At 37.8% G+C, this 16,145-nt stretch overlaps 1 protein-coding gene across 1 annotated transcript; it reads right to left on the bottom strand.

Annotated features, from left to right (window-relative positions):
• Nucleotides 1-606: 606 nt before the first annotated feature.
• On the bottom strand, nucleotides 607-16,136 carry ATAD5 (ATPase family AAA domain containing 5). Its single transcript, XM_058817302.1, has 23 exons — nucleotides 16,065-16,136; nucleotides 13,393-15,173; nucleotides 12,962-13,049; nucleotides 12,136-12,300; nucleotides 11,815-11,953; nucleotides 11,265-11,349; nucleotides 10,616-10,797; nucleotides 10,030-10,187; nucleotides 9,607-9,760; nucleotides 9,090-9,383; nucleotides 8,823-8,919; nucleotides 8,217-8,299; nucleotides 7,982-8,127; nucleotides 7,705-7,855; nucleotides 7,077-7,247; nucleotides 6,776-6,891; nucleotides 6,599-6,692; nucleotides 6,306-6,370; nucleotides 5,215-5,395; nucleotides 4,345-4,532; nucleotides 3,230-4,062; nucleotides 2,015-2,179; nucleotides 607-1,824 (listed from the first exon to the last, which is right to left on the bottom strand). Exons 1-23 carry the CDS (start codon nucleotides 16,134-16,136, stop codon nucleotides 1,746-1,748), a joined length of 5,487 nt encoding a protein of 1,828 aa, XP_058673285.1. The 3' UTR covers nucleotides 607-1,745.
• Nucleotides 16,137-16,145: the final 9 nt, after the last annotated feature.

Here is a 16,145-nt window from a genome sequence, read left to right as displayed (position 1 = left end):
CCAGGTCCCTCTTCCTCAAGCCCATCCCTCCTGGAAACTTGCTTTATTCTAGCTTACAAAAGATGCTCACACCTGATGCATAAAAATCCAAAGGTGCTAATTTATCAGAACTCAAATTATCACACATGGATTATCCTTCATTCAGAGCTTGAGGTGATTTCATGTGGTAAATATCTGATCAAGAAGGGAAATACCTGAATTCCACCTTACCTTGTGGACACCACAGCAGATTCTGTAAACAACTTTTAAGGCAGTTATTAAAACCAGAGCTGACTTCAAAAGAAGGTAAATTGTCTCTCACTGCTTTCTAACTTGGGTCTTTCAAATTATCCCTGAATTTCCAAAAATACTACTGCTTTATAGGACTTGTTTCTAGTTTATGCAGGTCCTCACTGTAATCTAGTTAGACTGATAGTGCCCTTAGAAAGCAGTGAACAGATACACTTTTAGTTTATTATTTAAAAAAAATTTAAAATGTTATTTATTTTTACAAATCATACAGGAGAAGCATAGACTGTTGATACAAAAAATCAAGCCATGAAGATTTTAACAGCCACCACTGTTTTTTTGATAATTCTGGACAATGGAAAGAGTAAACTATAAAGATGATCTACAATGCAGAAGCTTAAAATAATTTACTGTTTCCATAAATATTTCTAATTCCTGAACATCTTTAACACATGGAAAATGTAAGATGAGACCAGAACCAGGAAATGCCTTCCTTGTTTTTACAGAGACACTGAGGTAAGTGGAGCACCACTGCATGGCAGCAGTCTGACTCAGTTTGAGGAACAGGAACAGTCCAACTGCAAAGAAAAGGCAGAAAAGTACATGGCTGAACTAATTCCAGTTTTAAAATACTTTAAAAATATGTTTCAGGACTTTTACCTTTCATGCAACAGAAACATTGAGATTGTAGCAAAGTCTCACAAATTTATTGTCGTATAAAAATGGATTCAATTACAAATAATCAGGCTGAAGTCTTGTCAAATACAAAAAAAGAAGCTTAAGAATGGAACACAATATACAAGACTAGAAGTAGTTAAATATTCCTGTACCCAAAGCAGCACTGGGATAATTGTTATTTACAAAATCTTGCCTAAATCTCTTGAGACCACGTTGAGCTACAGTAATAATTTCTCCACCTTTTTAGGAGATTAACATGCAGATCTGACAGCTGTGAACAATGAAAGGAATGTATACAGATATATGTACATTGAGGCACAGTGCTTTGTAAGGACTTTGCTCCCTGTGGTCAAAGTGAAGAGCTGCTTTCAGTCATTTAGACTCTGGAGGATTTGTTGCACCCTCTCTGTGCCCCCTCCCACCTGAAGTTATTTACCACTTTAACCTGAAATTCAGAAACAAACTTGTTTGAACAAACAGTCTCTTCAGAAAACAGCAACGTTGCTGTGGAAGTTGGGACAGTTGGTTGTTACAAAAGGACAAAGGACTTCTTGCTATGTGATCCACAAATTGGAGAGAAAGAGAGCAACAAGTCCCCACTGAATAGTTTTGCATTTAATATTATGAATGCCCTCACTGGACAAGCACCAAACAAACCCACATTTCAGCTGTGGAGAGCAGTATAATGACAATAGATATATACATTATTTTAAATAATTATAAAAATTTAATATACAAATGGCTCTGAATATACAATAATGTGGTAATTAAAAAAACCCCGAACAATCTATGGTGAGAATACCACCATTAGGCACAAAGTATTTCTGGAGTTGGCAATTTTAAGGGAAGTCCAAAGACAGACCATTTATCGTTTGTCTGGGTATTTCAAGATGAATCCCTTCAAGATAATGCAAGAACCTATTAAAAAAAAGTAAAAAAGATTGATAAAGGAACAAAGTTATTTCCAAATATAAGGCAACACGTTTATTATTTTGAGAGAAAAATGTCCACCTTCCTTGCCTAGAATTATTTGACAAAATATTTTACTAAAATCCTTAACTACCTTCTACAATGAAATGTAGCAAGATTTAGGAAAACTCAAACTTACCTTCTTTTAGTCTTCCCTTGCTCTTTAAGCTTCTCAGACCTACAGATACTGCGGAGAGTGGGGAGGTATTCGAGGGTACTGGCTTGCTTATTGCCCAGGTTTAAAGGACTTCTGGAAAATACAGTTTTGATGACAGCCAGCCTCTTCTGTGCTTTTTTGTGAGTGCTAAAACAGAGAACGAAGCTTTATTGTTTCTTATTCAAGAATGCACAATGATGATTTCATTTCTTTAGGATCAAAGCCCCTGGTTTAAAACTCCTTTAATTGGTATCCAGAAGTGCATCCCAATGGATCAGATGTCTGCAGCTTCTAATTGTGTGCTGCTCACACAGCATCACAAAGCTGCACCTGGACAGAAACATCAAGGCCAGCAGTTTGTTTAGCCAAAGCTCTTGTCTTAATCAGGAGTCTGACCTGGTGAGCTCTTCAGTCTAGAAATGGATGTGAGGTTCAGTACAACCACAACTGAAAGCATCTGTGGTCTTCAAAAATAAATATTCTGGTATTTGTCAGTGTCAGGTCCAGTGTCTAACCCATGACAAACTTGGTCCCAGGATGCATGGTCAGATCCATTCTGCCATTGCTCCTCTGGGTACTGATTTACAGAAGAAAGGCTCTAAGCCATCTTCCTGCTCAGACCCCTGAATGAGCTTTAAATACCCATTGTGCCAATTTTACCTGTGATGACTTGCTTGTGTTAAAAACAATGTTTCATGGACATACTTGATAGTATGCCTTGGGCTTTTACAATGTATTAAAGGTTATTCTTTGTTAGCCTAAGTTACTACAAAGAATTTACTTTGGATTCTGTTAGGTCTTCATCAAGCAACACACTTAACTTGAGTTCAGTATGAGCAGGTGACATTTGGTAGTTGCAGAATCCCATCTGTCTTGAAAAAGCCATTCCTTTAGGGTTCTGTTATTCTTTTGGGGGTGGTGCTGCTGTTTGCCCATTTTTTAAATAACTGGACTAAGGCCAGCATTCCTTAACAACGTTAGAGTCAGGCTGTTCAAGAAACATCACTTTTTGCAGATTGACAAGAAGTTAATTTAAGGTTGTAAAAGCACAATGAACAATACATCGCTGTGTTTTCAGGCACAGTGTCATAGTGGTATGAATGTGTATACATCAAATCTGAAACAGTCCTGCACCCTGGGAAATGCTCTGCTTGACAAATAACTGCATTACACTCCAAAATATTAACAAAGTCTTACCTTGAATCAGCTGCCTGACTGAAGGATATGCAGTTCCTTGTGTCTGAGAGAGGCAGAGTAAGTCCCTTCAGCTGATCACTTTCAGGTGTTTTACTGGTAGTTGAAAAGGATTCCAAACTTTGTGAAATATTAACAGAACTTTTAGTGAAGCTGAGTGCTTCAATAGCTGCCTTTATTTCACTACAGCTCTGGGAACTCCACCAATCAGTATTTTCTATACTGAACTCATCACAAAGACCATTTCTGATTTTGGCATTTGTCCAATGAAAATCTTCACTTTTAGAAAACTCCAGTGGTTCCCTGGTGGTAGTGTTTACACAGCAATCCAGGAAGGACATGTTTTCCACAAACTCAGTCAGTGAATTCAGACACTGAAAAACAACTGCAGACCTTCTTTCATTTACTGAGGTTTTAGTTTTAACTTCTTTTTGCTCTTTATGCACCGACAATTTTGATTCCTTTTTACTCACTTCGACACATGATTTAGGACTGTCTGATGGCAAAGTTATGAATTCAGCTGAATAGTTCAGCTCAGAATCAAATAAGTCACTATCATCCAATATCTCAAGCCTTTTCTGAGCCTTTGTCTTTTTAGACCTTTTTCCAGGGCTACTCTTCCTAGAGCAAGAACTGTTAGTAGATCTGTCTTTTGAGGAAACTGCAGTAGTCCTTTCAAGTATAGCCTTTGAGGCTTCAGACTGGTTTGACAGAACTTGCATTGGTAAGGGAAGAATAAGTTCAAGATTGCTAAATACAAAATCCACATGCTTCATCTGGAATTCTGTGAGAAGCTGCATCAATTTATTCCATTCCTCCATAGTTGTGATTTTGTGCTGTAAAATAATAACATGAAAGCTTTATCAGCATATTAAAATTAATTTATTTTAAATAAAATGTTATTATAGAAAATCGCACACTCCTGGCTTTGTGCTTATGAAGTGAGGGACTGTTTTGCCTGTAGACCACCCCAGTTCAGATTGTACCTAACCACAGAATTCTCTAATTTCTACAACAAAGCTTTTCAGAGATTTGCTTCTAAGATGATGCCATTCCTGGTGATGGTTACACTCAATTGTTTGGCAATCAAAGTATTACCAAGTCAGTTACAAAAATACCTTTAAAAATGTAAACAAATCTTCTGAAGGCAAGAGGATGTTCTTAAGGCCAAGCAACGTCTCTACACAGCCTGTATCACATTTTGGAAACTCCTGAAGATGAGAATCATCAGCTTGAGAAAAATCCACCTTGGAATCCTTAGACTTTGCAGGATGAATGATATTATCTGCCTTCCTTCTCTCCTCTCCTGCACAGAGATAACAAGATTTACTTGAAAAGGATAACTCCATGATTAAATTGGTTTTCCACCTCTTTGCCTCAATTCCTGGCACAAGGGATGCTGTGTCACCTTTTCCTGTGGTGCTGGAGGAACAGAGCAGCTGAAATGAGACATCCCCATGCCCACATCACTGCTGTCAGTATTACCAACCTGCTCTCCTGCTTCCCAAGCAAACTTTGAAGGAGGCTGTGTCTCACTTGTCTCTCCCTGCCACTCCCTCACACCCCTAAACTCCTCCTGAATCCTTTGGGATCAAGTTCCTACCCCTGCCTGCTTGCCAGCTGTGCCACTTTTATCCCTTTTTCAGCTCTGCTTCTTCTAGGTGGATTGCCTACCAGCTATATGGATAAAGAACTGCAAACTGAGGAAAATCACTACTGATTCCCTTCTTTGCCTGGTTTTGCTACTCACAACATGAAAGGATGATAGTAAGTACCATAATGAGAGGCAATAAACCCCTCAAAATTAAGTTCCTTATGCATTAATACAAGGCTTTGAAGTAGCTAAAAATAGCAGAAGCATTCCCCTCCAAATTTAGGAGTCTTACAAGAAGTTACCATTTATTCATACATGTCTAAGAATGCTTCTATTTAGTCAAATTCATATGAATAGATAGATATTTTTTAAAGATGAAATTAAAACAACATACCATGAGGTGCCAAATGCTTCTCTTTCAAGCATCCACCTCCACTTCTAGCCCAGAACTGTAAGTACAAGACACTTTGTCTGATATCACAGTTGTTTGTGGTCAGGAGAGCAGCCAGGTCCTTCACATCTGTCCGCAGGTTCTCAGCCAGGCACAGAGCTTGGAGGTAGCTCACAGAGTTTATCTAAACAAGAGTCACACACAGACCACTGAAACAACTCCTGAATCACACTGCAGGAAGTCACACAAGAGCAAATTATTCTATTTATGCTTGTAATACATTTTGCCTTTTAATACAGAAGATTGATTTATTAAATTAGATTACAGTTAGATTAAAACCTGTAAGGAAAAGCAAGCTACCCAATGTATGCAGCCTATGTTGGAGAATGAAGTTCAATTTAGAAATAATTAAAAACAAACACACAAACCTATTCTGCTTATGGTCCTGAGGCTACCTACACCTTGCTTCTTATCACCAGTGATCAGCTTTTACTGAACTATATTCATTTTGAAGGTTTTTCTTGCATTCTTTCTTTTAACTCTGTTGCCTAGAAGTACAACAGGTTTTCTGTTTCACATTAAGAAATTTCCCCTTCTCAATAATTAAGTCCTTCAGATTCTCATTTATTTAGGTTTTTCACCTAATACATAGCTGTAAATAAAACTATTTGCTACACAGAACACTAGTGTTTGTATTAAAGGAATAACCCATAATACTTCTAAAATAACTGCTATAGTTTTTAATGAATGAACCAGTACTGGCATAATCAACCTTCAGATCAGAGCTATCAGATATTTATCTAAATACATTCTACAAACTAAATTAATTGATTAAATGATGTTCTTATTGTAATTCTCAGTACTACTAAATTGTTTGGAAAATAAATCTTCCATGCCAGTAAAACAGCTCCTACATGAAAAGATAAATACATCCTACACACCCTTACATAAACCCCAAAAACGTGTCTGTCTCTGATCAAACAAGTATGTTACAACAGAAATATATAAACCTACCCCAACATTTAAATTTCAAACTGAAATCAGCTGATAATTACTTGCTAAGGGTGTACCTGCATTTCCAGACAGAAACTTACCAAGGAAGGGGTTTTAAAGTTGATCTCTTCAAAATAGCCATCAAACATTAAACTGAATGTTGGATCTATAAAGAGAAATCAGTGAACTGTCACGACATTATGTCAAACCTAGTTATTTTCTTTATCAATTAGAGCAGCCAGTACCTTTATTCAAACTCAAATACTTGCTTTACAGTCTCCACTCATTTAATTTTGCATTTAGGAGCAGTATTCAACCATCACCATTTACAGCCTCTAATTAGAAGTGGCTCTTCTGTCTGTAAAGCCTAATTACTGTCACAAACACCACTCACCATTGGTGGTAAGAATCACAGGTCTCTTTGCAGTTGCCATGAATGTCTTTATTGCACTTAGAAATCCTGCATCTTCATCAAATATTATATCCACCTACAGAAACAAACATAGCATCAACAGCTTGAGCAGCAGTTACAAGCTGTGAACAGTCACAGAACATTTCATGTGAATTTTACCTCTTCAAAAAGAATGAGAGAAGTTGCACTTTTCCTGTTGTGTTCTCCTCCTCCTTCTTTGTTTATTGATGTAATTTGAGTATCTTTCTTTACTTCCAGTGAACTCTGAGTATTTCCTGCAGATGGATGAAGAATTGAGCAGGAAGGAGGAGTGAAACCATTAATGCTTTCCAGATATTGGCTTCAAAAATCCCTCATGTATCAAATGCTTAGAGAATCTGTTCTTTTCTCCACACAGCTCCATACATGGTGGAGCATTTCCACCTCCAAAGGTAATTCATTATTAAAAAGGAATACCTACCTCCAGTTTTCTCTTCAGATGTTGCTTCTCCATCAGCATCTTTACGTTTGGCAGAAATTTTGAAGTAGTTTGCAAGTGTTTTAGAGGGCAAGTTTCGTTTTAATCCTGCTCCTTTGGGTGACAGTGGTGGTTTTCTTGGAGAAATGACTTTCTTTGGAGAATACATTTTTTCTGCAAGGTATGTTTTATATTAAACTTAATCTGGAGATATAATGTCAAACTGATATTTCTCAGACAAATTTAAAGTAAAACCCATTTTTTATCTATGGTAAATACAGGTTTACTGTGCTGAGTTTTTGCTTGTTTTCCTTTTCTCTTGTTATAGGAAAAGCTTTCTGTTCAACTTTCTATTCAAATGCCACAGCACTTGCTCCACCCACTGCAGAAATAACGTAACCAAGAGTCAGTATTTTAATAAAGTCATTATTTCATTTGGTCTGTAGTTGTGTTAACCAACAGACCAGTTCTTACTATTATGGCCAGGTAAGCAAAATCTGCTCTTTCTAAAAACAACTGATATCTAAAATTTGTTTTGGGAATTCAGTCTTTAACAAACTTCTCCCCTCTGTAAAACCCATCCCATAATTCAGACCAAACAAAGAACCCCAGATAAGAACACAACACTTACTTGGTGACTTGGTAGTGCCACAACTGTTAAAAAAGCAAGGCTTGTGTGCATTCACACCTTTTTTGTCCACTTGATGAGACTGAGTAGCTTCTTTCAGCTGAGACAAAATCTGTCTCCCACTACGCTGGCAAGAGGCATTGACTTCAAATATCTGCAATGGTATTTAATTTACAAAAAGAAAGAAAATTAAATTGTAAATATCTTGCATTACAAATGCTTTTGTATCATGAGCTATAAATAAGAAAAATGCACTGAGGAAAGAAAGAACTCCACAAACCTTAAACCCAAGCTCCTGAGCACAGGCATACACTGCAGCAGTTTTCCCCACTCCTGGTGGGCCAGTTATCAGAACTGTATTGCAAAGCGTTGTTTCTTCCTCAAGATCAGATTTACTATCTTTAAAGTCAAGGCTGCTTAAAGAATCTGTACAATTAATAAAAAGAAAATAAAAGATTACTGTTATTTTTTGCCAACTTTCAACAAAAGAGAAGCTATATTAATTCTATCAGTACCTTCTAGCTCTTTGTCCTCCTTTTCCCTTTTCTGATTTCGTTTTTCTTCCAAATCAGCTCTCTTTTTCCACTCTTTTAACCAACTATAAAGGAAAGAATGAAAACAAGAATAAAAATTGCTGGTGAATTAAGTGAACCAAATTAAGATGGAACATAAATCTAGGGGACATCAGCCACTTGTTACCCCACAGAAATCTATCAAGTCCTTTCAGATAAAAGCAAAGAAACGTTCAGGATTTGTTTCTTTTGTAGAAAAAGTTTCCTTTTTCATTCTACATTCTGTGAGCTGACCAGTATAAAAACAAGTCATTTGGTGAACTATTTATTCACTCATAATTCAGTGCTGTTTTGTCAGATGGATCTTTCAATTCTGTGTAAGAGCCACACCAGTGACTTAAGCACACACAGAAAATTTAACTGAAAGCACGATGTGTTAGGTGGAATTTAGTGCTGAATTCCTGTGAAAAGCAGACAGTACAGCAAGGTCATGATGAGGATGCTTGTAGGGAAGTACAGACAAGGACTGCTCTCTCAGTACTTGAGCATTATCAAGTAACATGAAGTTTTGAGTTATTTTAGGAATGGATCGATGTTCCAACTTCTGACCTGTGTAGCCTTTCAATTTCTTTCTGGTTCCCTACAAGTTCACTGGAATCTTGAGGCTGATATTTTTCTGTCCAGAGCATGTCTTCCTTTTCCACACCTACAGAAAAAATATTGTCCATTTTTAAAGTTCTTCATGCAACAGACTTGATCACATCTAGCAAAGTATCAGGACTAGATTTGATTTTTGCATGTCACTGGAAAGCTGACATAGATCACACATACCCTTCCTCAATGGAAAGATTAAAATGAGACAGGAAATGCACTTACCTGAAAGTGCACTTGGATCTGATAAACAACCACTGCCTTCTGTCACACTATCTGGTTTCTGGGTCTTGTTTTTTCCCAAGTGTGTGGCTTGTCCTGTCTCTGCCTGTTTTTCTCCAGATATGGGAGGAATAAGGCTCCTGGAAACTCTTGATTTCATCTCAGTCTCTGTACCTTCCAGTTGCTTTCTTCTTTTTGATCTGCGATCTTCTGTTTCTTTCCTTTTCCTCTTTGTTTCCTTCCAATTGTCAGGATGTTTCTCAGTTACCTCAAGATTTGCAGCGCCATCTCTGCTTTCTAAGAAAAAAAAATGGCTTCAATTTAGAATTTCAGGCCATGTCCACTACTACTGTACATTTGCTTAAGCTATATTTGAAGAATTTGTTCAAAACAATCTAAAATGTGAGGATCAATGTATTTCCAACAGCATTATTCCTTCAGTTATATTTTTTTAAATTTTCAGCTGTTTTTTAATGCCAGAGAAAGTGAGGGTGGTTTTCTCTCAACATAGATTCCTAACCTTGTGTGCTGTTTTCCAAAGCCAACTGCTGTGTTTGCTTTTTCAGGAACCTGGAGTAGTATTTTCTCACTGGAAACTGAGGATTAGAAGCCACAATCTCATCTAGCAAATCCTTCTTGAATGCATCAGGAAAAGCTGGTCGGTGGCCTGAAAGCTGGAACACACACACAAATTACTCAAAAACTTTACACAGAATGCTTTGCATAATTTACACTGGAAATATCTTGTTAAATTCAGAGATTAACAGAAACTAATGAGAACTGTCTAATGGTAAGATGCAAAATGGATAACTCACACACAAGGAAATAAAAAAAAAAAAAAAAAACCAACAAATTACAGGACTGAAACAAATTCAAACAACAGAATTTATTAAAAACATAACTCCAAACAAATAACAAAACAATTTGAATTTTAAGTACTCACCACAGGTGCAGAACAATTTCCAGTTTGTTTTGAATTCACAGTGGAAAATTCACCAAGTGAGAGAGTGATTTTTGTGATGTTGGTGACCTCAGTACTCAGTTCCCTCAGCTTAGTTAATAGAGGACATGATGGTGATTTCAATTTCCACATTGGAGAACCTACAAAAGAACCCCCAGCAAAAACAAAACAAGAGTTAAGGAAAAGAAATGGGCTGGTCTTCTATCTTTTGTAAAGTCTTTTGCATTTGTCAGAAGGAAATGGTTTCTACCCAAATCAGTCCAACACAATCTTTATTCTCCAAATTGGAACTTAACAGACCAACTTTTTTGACTAAATATTAAGAATTTTGCATCCTTACCCATGCACGTATAGTCTACTTTAGCATCAATTTAATTTGTAAATTTTGTATTCAAAAACATCTCAGTGGAAGCTTCAAGTTTTGTTCTCTCACTCAGACACAAAACAAGAGGAAACTCCCACCTACTATTCCAGTCCTAAGCTGTTCAAATTTTTTCTTTTCTGCACAAATTCCTCAGAAATTATTATGTACATTTGAACAAAACCCAAAAGCTTAACACAAGCTTACAGTCATCCTTCTGCTGCACATGGACAACAGTCTTAAAACAGGAGCTTGCAAGGGAGTATGCTTCCATTGCTGCTGCCTTCTTTGCAATCTGCCTTTTCAGAGACTCTGGCAATCCACTCCTCAGGAATTCACGTTTTGCTCTGAATGGATCACCATCCTGAGAATTTTCAGATGCATCTTGGCTTTAATGAAAACAGAAAAGAAAAAAAAAGAAAAGAATATAGAATTAGTAGAACTTCCAGCTATGCAAGGCTGAATTTAATTACATTCTCTTCCAAATGAGTTGAAAATGGTCTATCAAAACTGCTGAAATTAATTTTAATGAGGTTAGTTTGAAATTAATTCTGTGTTAGAAATTTTAATCTAAAAAAAGTTCTCTTTCGTTTTGTGTTTTTATATGCAATTTGGGATTTCTTTTTAATCAGTCACCAACTACATTTCCAGACATCCAATATGGTTCTAAAATGGTTGAGGAATTCTCCAAGAAACCCTAAAATTTTGCAAGTGGATTAAAATATTAATGAGTGTAAAAGTAATGAATATTTATAGTACGTTTCAGTGATGTATTTAGATCTGTAAAATTAAAGAATGTTAAAATAACCTTGGAACGTATTTTGATTTTTAAGCAACTGCATTCTTGAAAACTGACCTGCTTTCATCAAAGATCACAATTGGTTCACCTGCAGAGTTTGGAGCATTTCTGCCTAGGCAGGAAGGTGGACATCCCAGTTTCCCTTTAAAAAGGTAAAAAACCTATTATTAGATTAGCACTGATACAAGATTCTAACCTTGCTTCTGTGTTCACTACCTGTATGTTCCATTTAACGTCATCAGGGAATCTCCTTTTCTTAAGGGAAAGTTGAGTATTTTAACAAAACTCATTTGTTTCTCATTCTTAAGCTTTGTTTCTAATTATTTCCTCAGTATAGATGCTATTTTCTAACATTGGGGAAAAAAAGGAGACACAACAATATATGGTATATGTTGACAATTTTTCAAATAAACAGTTTTCCTGAATGAAGAAAGAGCAAAACAAATTCATATAAAAAGGGAAGGTATATATTGGAATATTATGCATATATAAGATAAATCAGATATTTAATATACTGCAAAGGCAGCTCTATGAAATAAAGTTACAATAGTCAATAATAAAAAATATTTCTGTTATAAAAAATAAAGACATTCAGTGTGTTTATTACCATTGGAATTCTTTGCAGCCTTCAAGGTTTTAGGCTTCTTCCCCAAAACATCATTTAAGCTCCGAAGTTTCTTTTCCTTCACACTCTGCTCTGTAGTAGTGACACTGTCCACGTTTGAACCCAGAATTATCACTGATTCCTAGAGGGAAAGCAAATCAAGTAAGAAAGGAAACCCAGCTTCTCCTCCTTTATTAACAATACACTGCAGATATCTACCTTAGCTTGCAAACATTTCTTGTGAAGAACCCAAGTAGGAATCATTTGTGTTGCTTATATCAATAACAAATATATAAAAATATCCCCCCCAAAGTACATCCTTACATCACTTTCTTCCAATTTCTTCTTCTCAGCCAGAGCTCGCTGGCGAGACGAGCGCCTCACAGGAGCTGCTGAGTCTTCACTCACTTTGGATCTGTTCTGCTGGATGGCCTTTGCTTTTTCAATCAGCTGCTTTGCTTTAGATCTGTTCTTAGAAGTGGAGTTTATCTGTTAACAAAGAACAAAAAAACTGAAATAGCAATTAATAGCACTCTTCACTAAGTACTTTGCATACAAATAGAATTTTTCACTTTCATAGAAATAGGTAATCGTTGCAAAATTTCATTGGTTTAAAAAGAAAATGAAATAATTGAAAGAACAAGCAAACCAAGATGATATCACAGTTCTCCAAAGGGAGTGAAAGCCCTGCAAGATCCCCAGTTTTTTCATGGAACTGATATGGGCAGTGACATTCCTGAGTCTCAGCTGTTCTGCTGTGCCCAAACACCACCACAAATCACCGAGTCATTTAGGCTGGAAAAGACCTCTGAGATCATCAAGTCCAACCTCTGGCTAATCATTACCTTGTCAAATAAACCATGGCACTAAATGCCACATCATTTCTGTATCCCATCCTGAGAACCTGCAGCTCAGGAGCATGCTATTTTATGGATTTTTTCTGTCATGAAAGGTGGATTTTTACTAATAAAACATGTTTTAAGATCTAAGGTACAAGAAACTATCTGAAATTTCATCATAAATCAGAGTATATTCCCTTTCCATAGGGCAGCTGGGAAGTGTCATATTGTATGACACAATACTGAATACACCATAAATATACCCATACAGGAAATGACAAAATACTGACACCAATAGTTACATAAATTACCTTTGAGTTTTTGGAGTGAGACTCTTCACTTTTCACTGCTTCAGCTTTATTTGATTTTGTAGCTGCTCTGATACGTGTAAACCTCATTCTAATTGGGGAAAAAGGCATTATGAAATTATTACTGGATAATGAAGGGAAATGTTACTCTGAATTTAATTTTCAAAAGCCTTTAAAAATACAGTGCTGTAAACAGAAGCAATCCCCCAAGTGGTGGATAAGGTCTTTTTGTTGTTTGGTTGGGGTTTTTTTGGATGTCTTAGTGCAAACACATTTACAGTCAGCTTTGATTCCTCTCTATTTTTATCCACTATGATCAGTATCTATGCAACTTTGATAATATTGATATTATAAATTAATTATTTATGTCTTATTTTTAAATACTTGCATACAATTAATGGGCAAAAAGGCAGAATATACTTTAAAAGGTTTACCTTATTGGGCTGCTGCCATCAAAGGGCACAGTAATCACCTCAGCTCTGTACATGTTGCTTTTCTTGCAGGATTGTCTGTGTCCTTTTGGGGTGGAAGTCTCTAATGGGCAGGCACTTAATTCATCTGCAGAACAGGCACTTCTGGCCTTGGGCTTTTTAGGTGTAACATTTGTTGATGTTTTGGTTTTCTGTTGCCTTAAACTCCTCCTTAACTCATTTCCTTCTGGACTTGATAAAATTATTACATCTAAGGTGTTTTCCACGGTAACAACATTAGCACCCGAATCCTCTTCTCCAATATAATTGCTGGTGTTTGAGACATCAGTTTCCTTAGTTTCTGAAGCCTTCTTTCTTCTGTTTCCTTCTTTCTGAACCTTGTTAGATTTTCTGGGTTTAGCTCTATTGCTTTTAGGTTTAGAATGTGTACATTTGTCCACCAAATCTTCTGGTATCCTGCTTTCTAATCCCTTATTTGCAGGAACAACATCTTCAGATCCCTCTTTTTCTTTTGAGGGCTTGGCAGCACTGTGCTTTTGTTTTCCAGGTGCCTTTTTAACTCCACTTTTTGTCACATCTGCTGTTGGCTGTCTAAAAGCTTTCATGAACTGATGCTTCTCTTCCTGGGTACATTTTGGCCTCAGAGAATCTGCCCCTCCAGTCTCCAGTACAGCCAGCTCCAATTCTTCCTCCTCAATAACGACGTTGGATTTTCTTTTCTGAGTCACCTGTTCAGTTTGCTCACTGTCCAAGAGGGCTGGGCTGCTCTCTCTTTTCCCTACTTGTCCCTTCTGCTTCAAAAAAATGGAAGCTATTTTCCTAGAGCCTTTCTGCTCCTTATTTGAGGGAGGTAGTCTGGGGGGAATGGAATGAACTTGTGCAAGCACAGTCACTGTTCTGAGTGGCAGCTGCTGGGATTCCTCACACTTTTCTGGGTCACCAACACCATCACTTTTGTCCATTTTATTTGCAGCACCAGAAGTGTCAATTGCTGGCTTTGTGTCTTCTTCAACATTATTTTCTCCCTGACTTCTCAAGAAGTCCTCAAAGGATACTGTTATTATACAATTATTTACCTGGGATGTCCCATCATCCATATGAACCTCAAGACTGGAATCACCAATAACAGCATCACATTCTGCTACTCTATTTGTCTTCTCCTCAGTTTCCTTTTTATATGTTTCATTAATCTGGTTTTCTGATAAAGAGGTTTCAGACAAACCAGTATTTACTTTGTGCTTCCTTTTCCTTGATTTTTTTATCCTATTTTTTGATCCATTTGTTTCACAACCAAAGTTTTTTGTATTTTTCCTGGAGGGGATAACATTTGGGCAGTTCTCTCTTTGATCACTATCTTCTGCTAATTCTTCTGCACATTTTTTGTCCACTAGAGTACAAGAAGCAATAAAGTCATTACTGTCTTGTTGCAGTCCTGTAGTTACTCTGCTGTCACCACTACTAATTTCTATTTCAAGGTCATTCTCAGATTCTTTCATTTCTTTTGGCATATTACTTAAATTACCTTTCTTCCCTTTTCTCTTCCGCTTTAAAGATGGCTTGAAAGATGATTTACACTCTTTTTCATCAGTGTCCAACAGTGTTTCATTTTCTCCAGCTCCTACTGGGAATGCAGCATTCTCAGTTGCAGATGTCTTTTTAAAATAATCCAAGATATTGTTGGATTTTGGTGATGACAATGCTTTGTCCACAGGTTTTGCTAGTGGTGAAAAATACCTTGTGATGGTTTCTGCAGAAGCATCTTCCTCTCGCCGCTTCTTGCATGGCTGTAAAAGGTACAACACCAATCTTAGTTTTAAAAAGCTTAAGATGACTTATATAGAACTTTTTCAGAAGATAAATATTAATGTTTATGTGTTCAGAGTGGGCATGCATGAACTAAATCTCCATGTTTTCAAGGGCCATCTAAGCCTGAAATACTCTGCCCTTTCAGATAAAAAAAAATCCTGTTCTGAAGCCTTGAGATGGTCAAAACTGAACGGGATCACAGGGTCTTCAGAACAGCTCTGCAGATATTTCCTAATACTGGAAGTCTGAGAGTCTGGGTCAATTTCAATGATCAACCTTGAGATGTTCCCCAGAGCATCTGTGGAGTATTTAAGAGAGAATTCCAACATCCCTTATAAAGGTCTGACCCTACCGTAAACATCTGACATAGCTTAGGAAGACAGTGCACCTTTAAGAGTATTTAAAGAAAATGAACACAAGAGAATTCTTATATAATGATTCAAACCATGAAAGAACATTTACTTCTACAGCTCCAAGAAAGACTTTGGCTCATAAAGACTTTTATAACTCCCGGTTTACCAGAAACTGAACTCCTCGGAAATGAAACCCTCCGAAGCGGAAAACGCCTCTTCCCAAAGCCCCTCGAGCGCGTTCAATGACAGCCGGGCCCGCGGGGCCGCGCCGAGCGTCAGCAGCGCCCGGGAGCCCGGGCCGGGGGCGGGCGGCCCCTCACAGCTCCGGGCGGCCCCTCACAGCTCCCGGTACACCGGACGGGCCGTGCCAGGGGGGGACGGCAAAGGGGAGAACGCCAAAGGGGGGCGAAGGCCAAAGGGGCGAATGACAAAGGGGGCCGAACGCCAAAGGGGCGCCCCCGCCAGCCGCAACCCCTCTCTCCGGCCTCACAGCGCGACCCCGGCCCGCGTCCCCACCTGAACGTCGCCGTCGTTCCCGGGGAGGACGGGAGAGGCGGCCGCCGCGGCCACGGCGACCCTGCCCACCATGCCCCGGCT

Source organism: Ammospiza caudacuta, chromosome 19 (genome assembly GCF_027887145.1).
Source record: "Ammospiza caudacuta isolate bAmmCau1 chromosome 19, bAmmCau1.pri, whole genome shotgun sequence".
Taxonomy (NCBI): domain Eukaryota; kingdom Metazoa; phylum Chordata; class Aves; order Passeriformes; family Passerellidae; genus Ammospiza; species Ammospiza caudacuta.
This window is presented reverse-complemented; position numbering and strand designations above follow the sequence as displayed.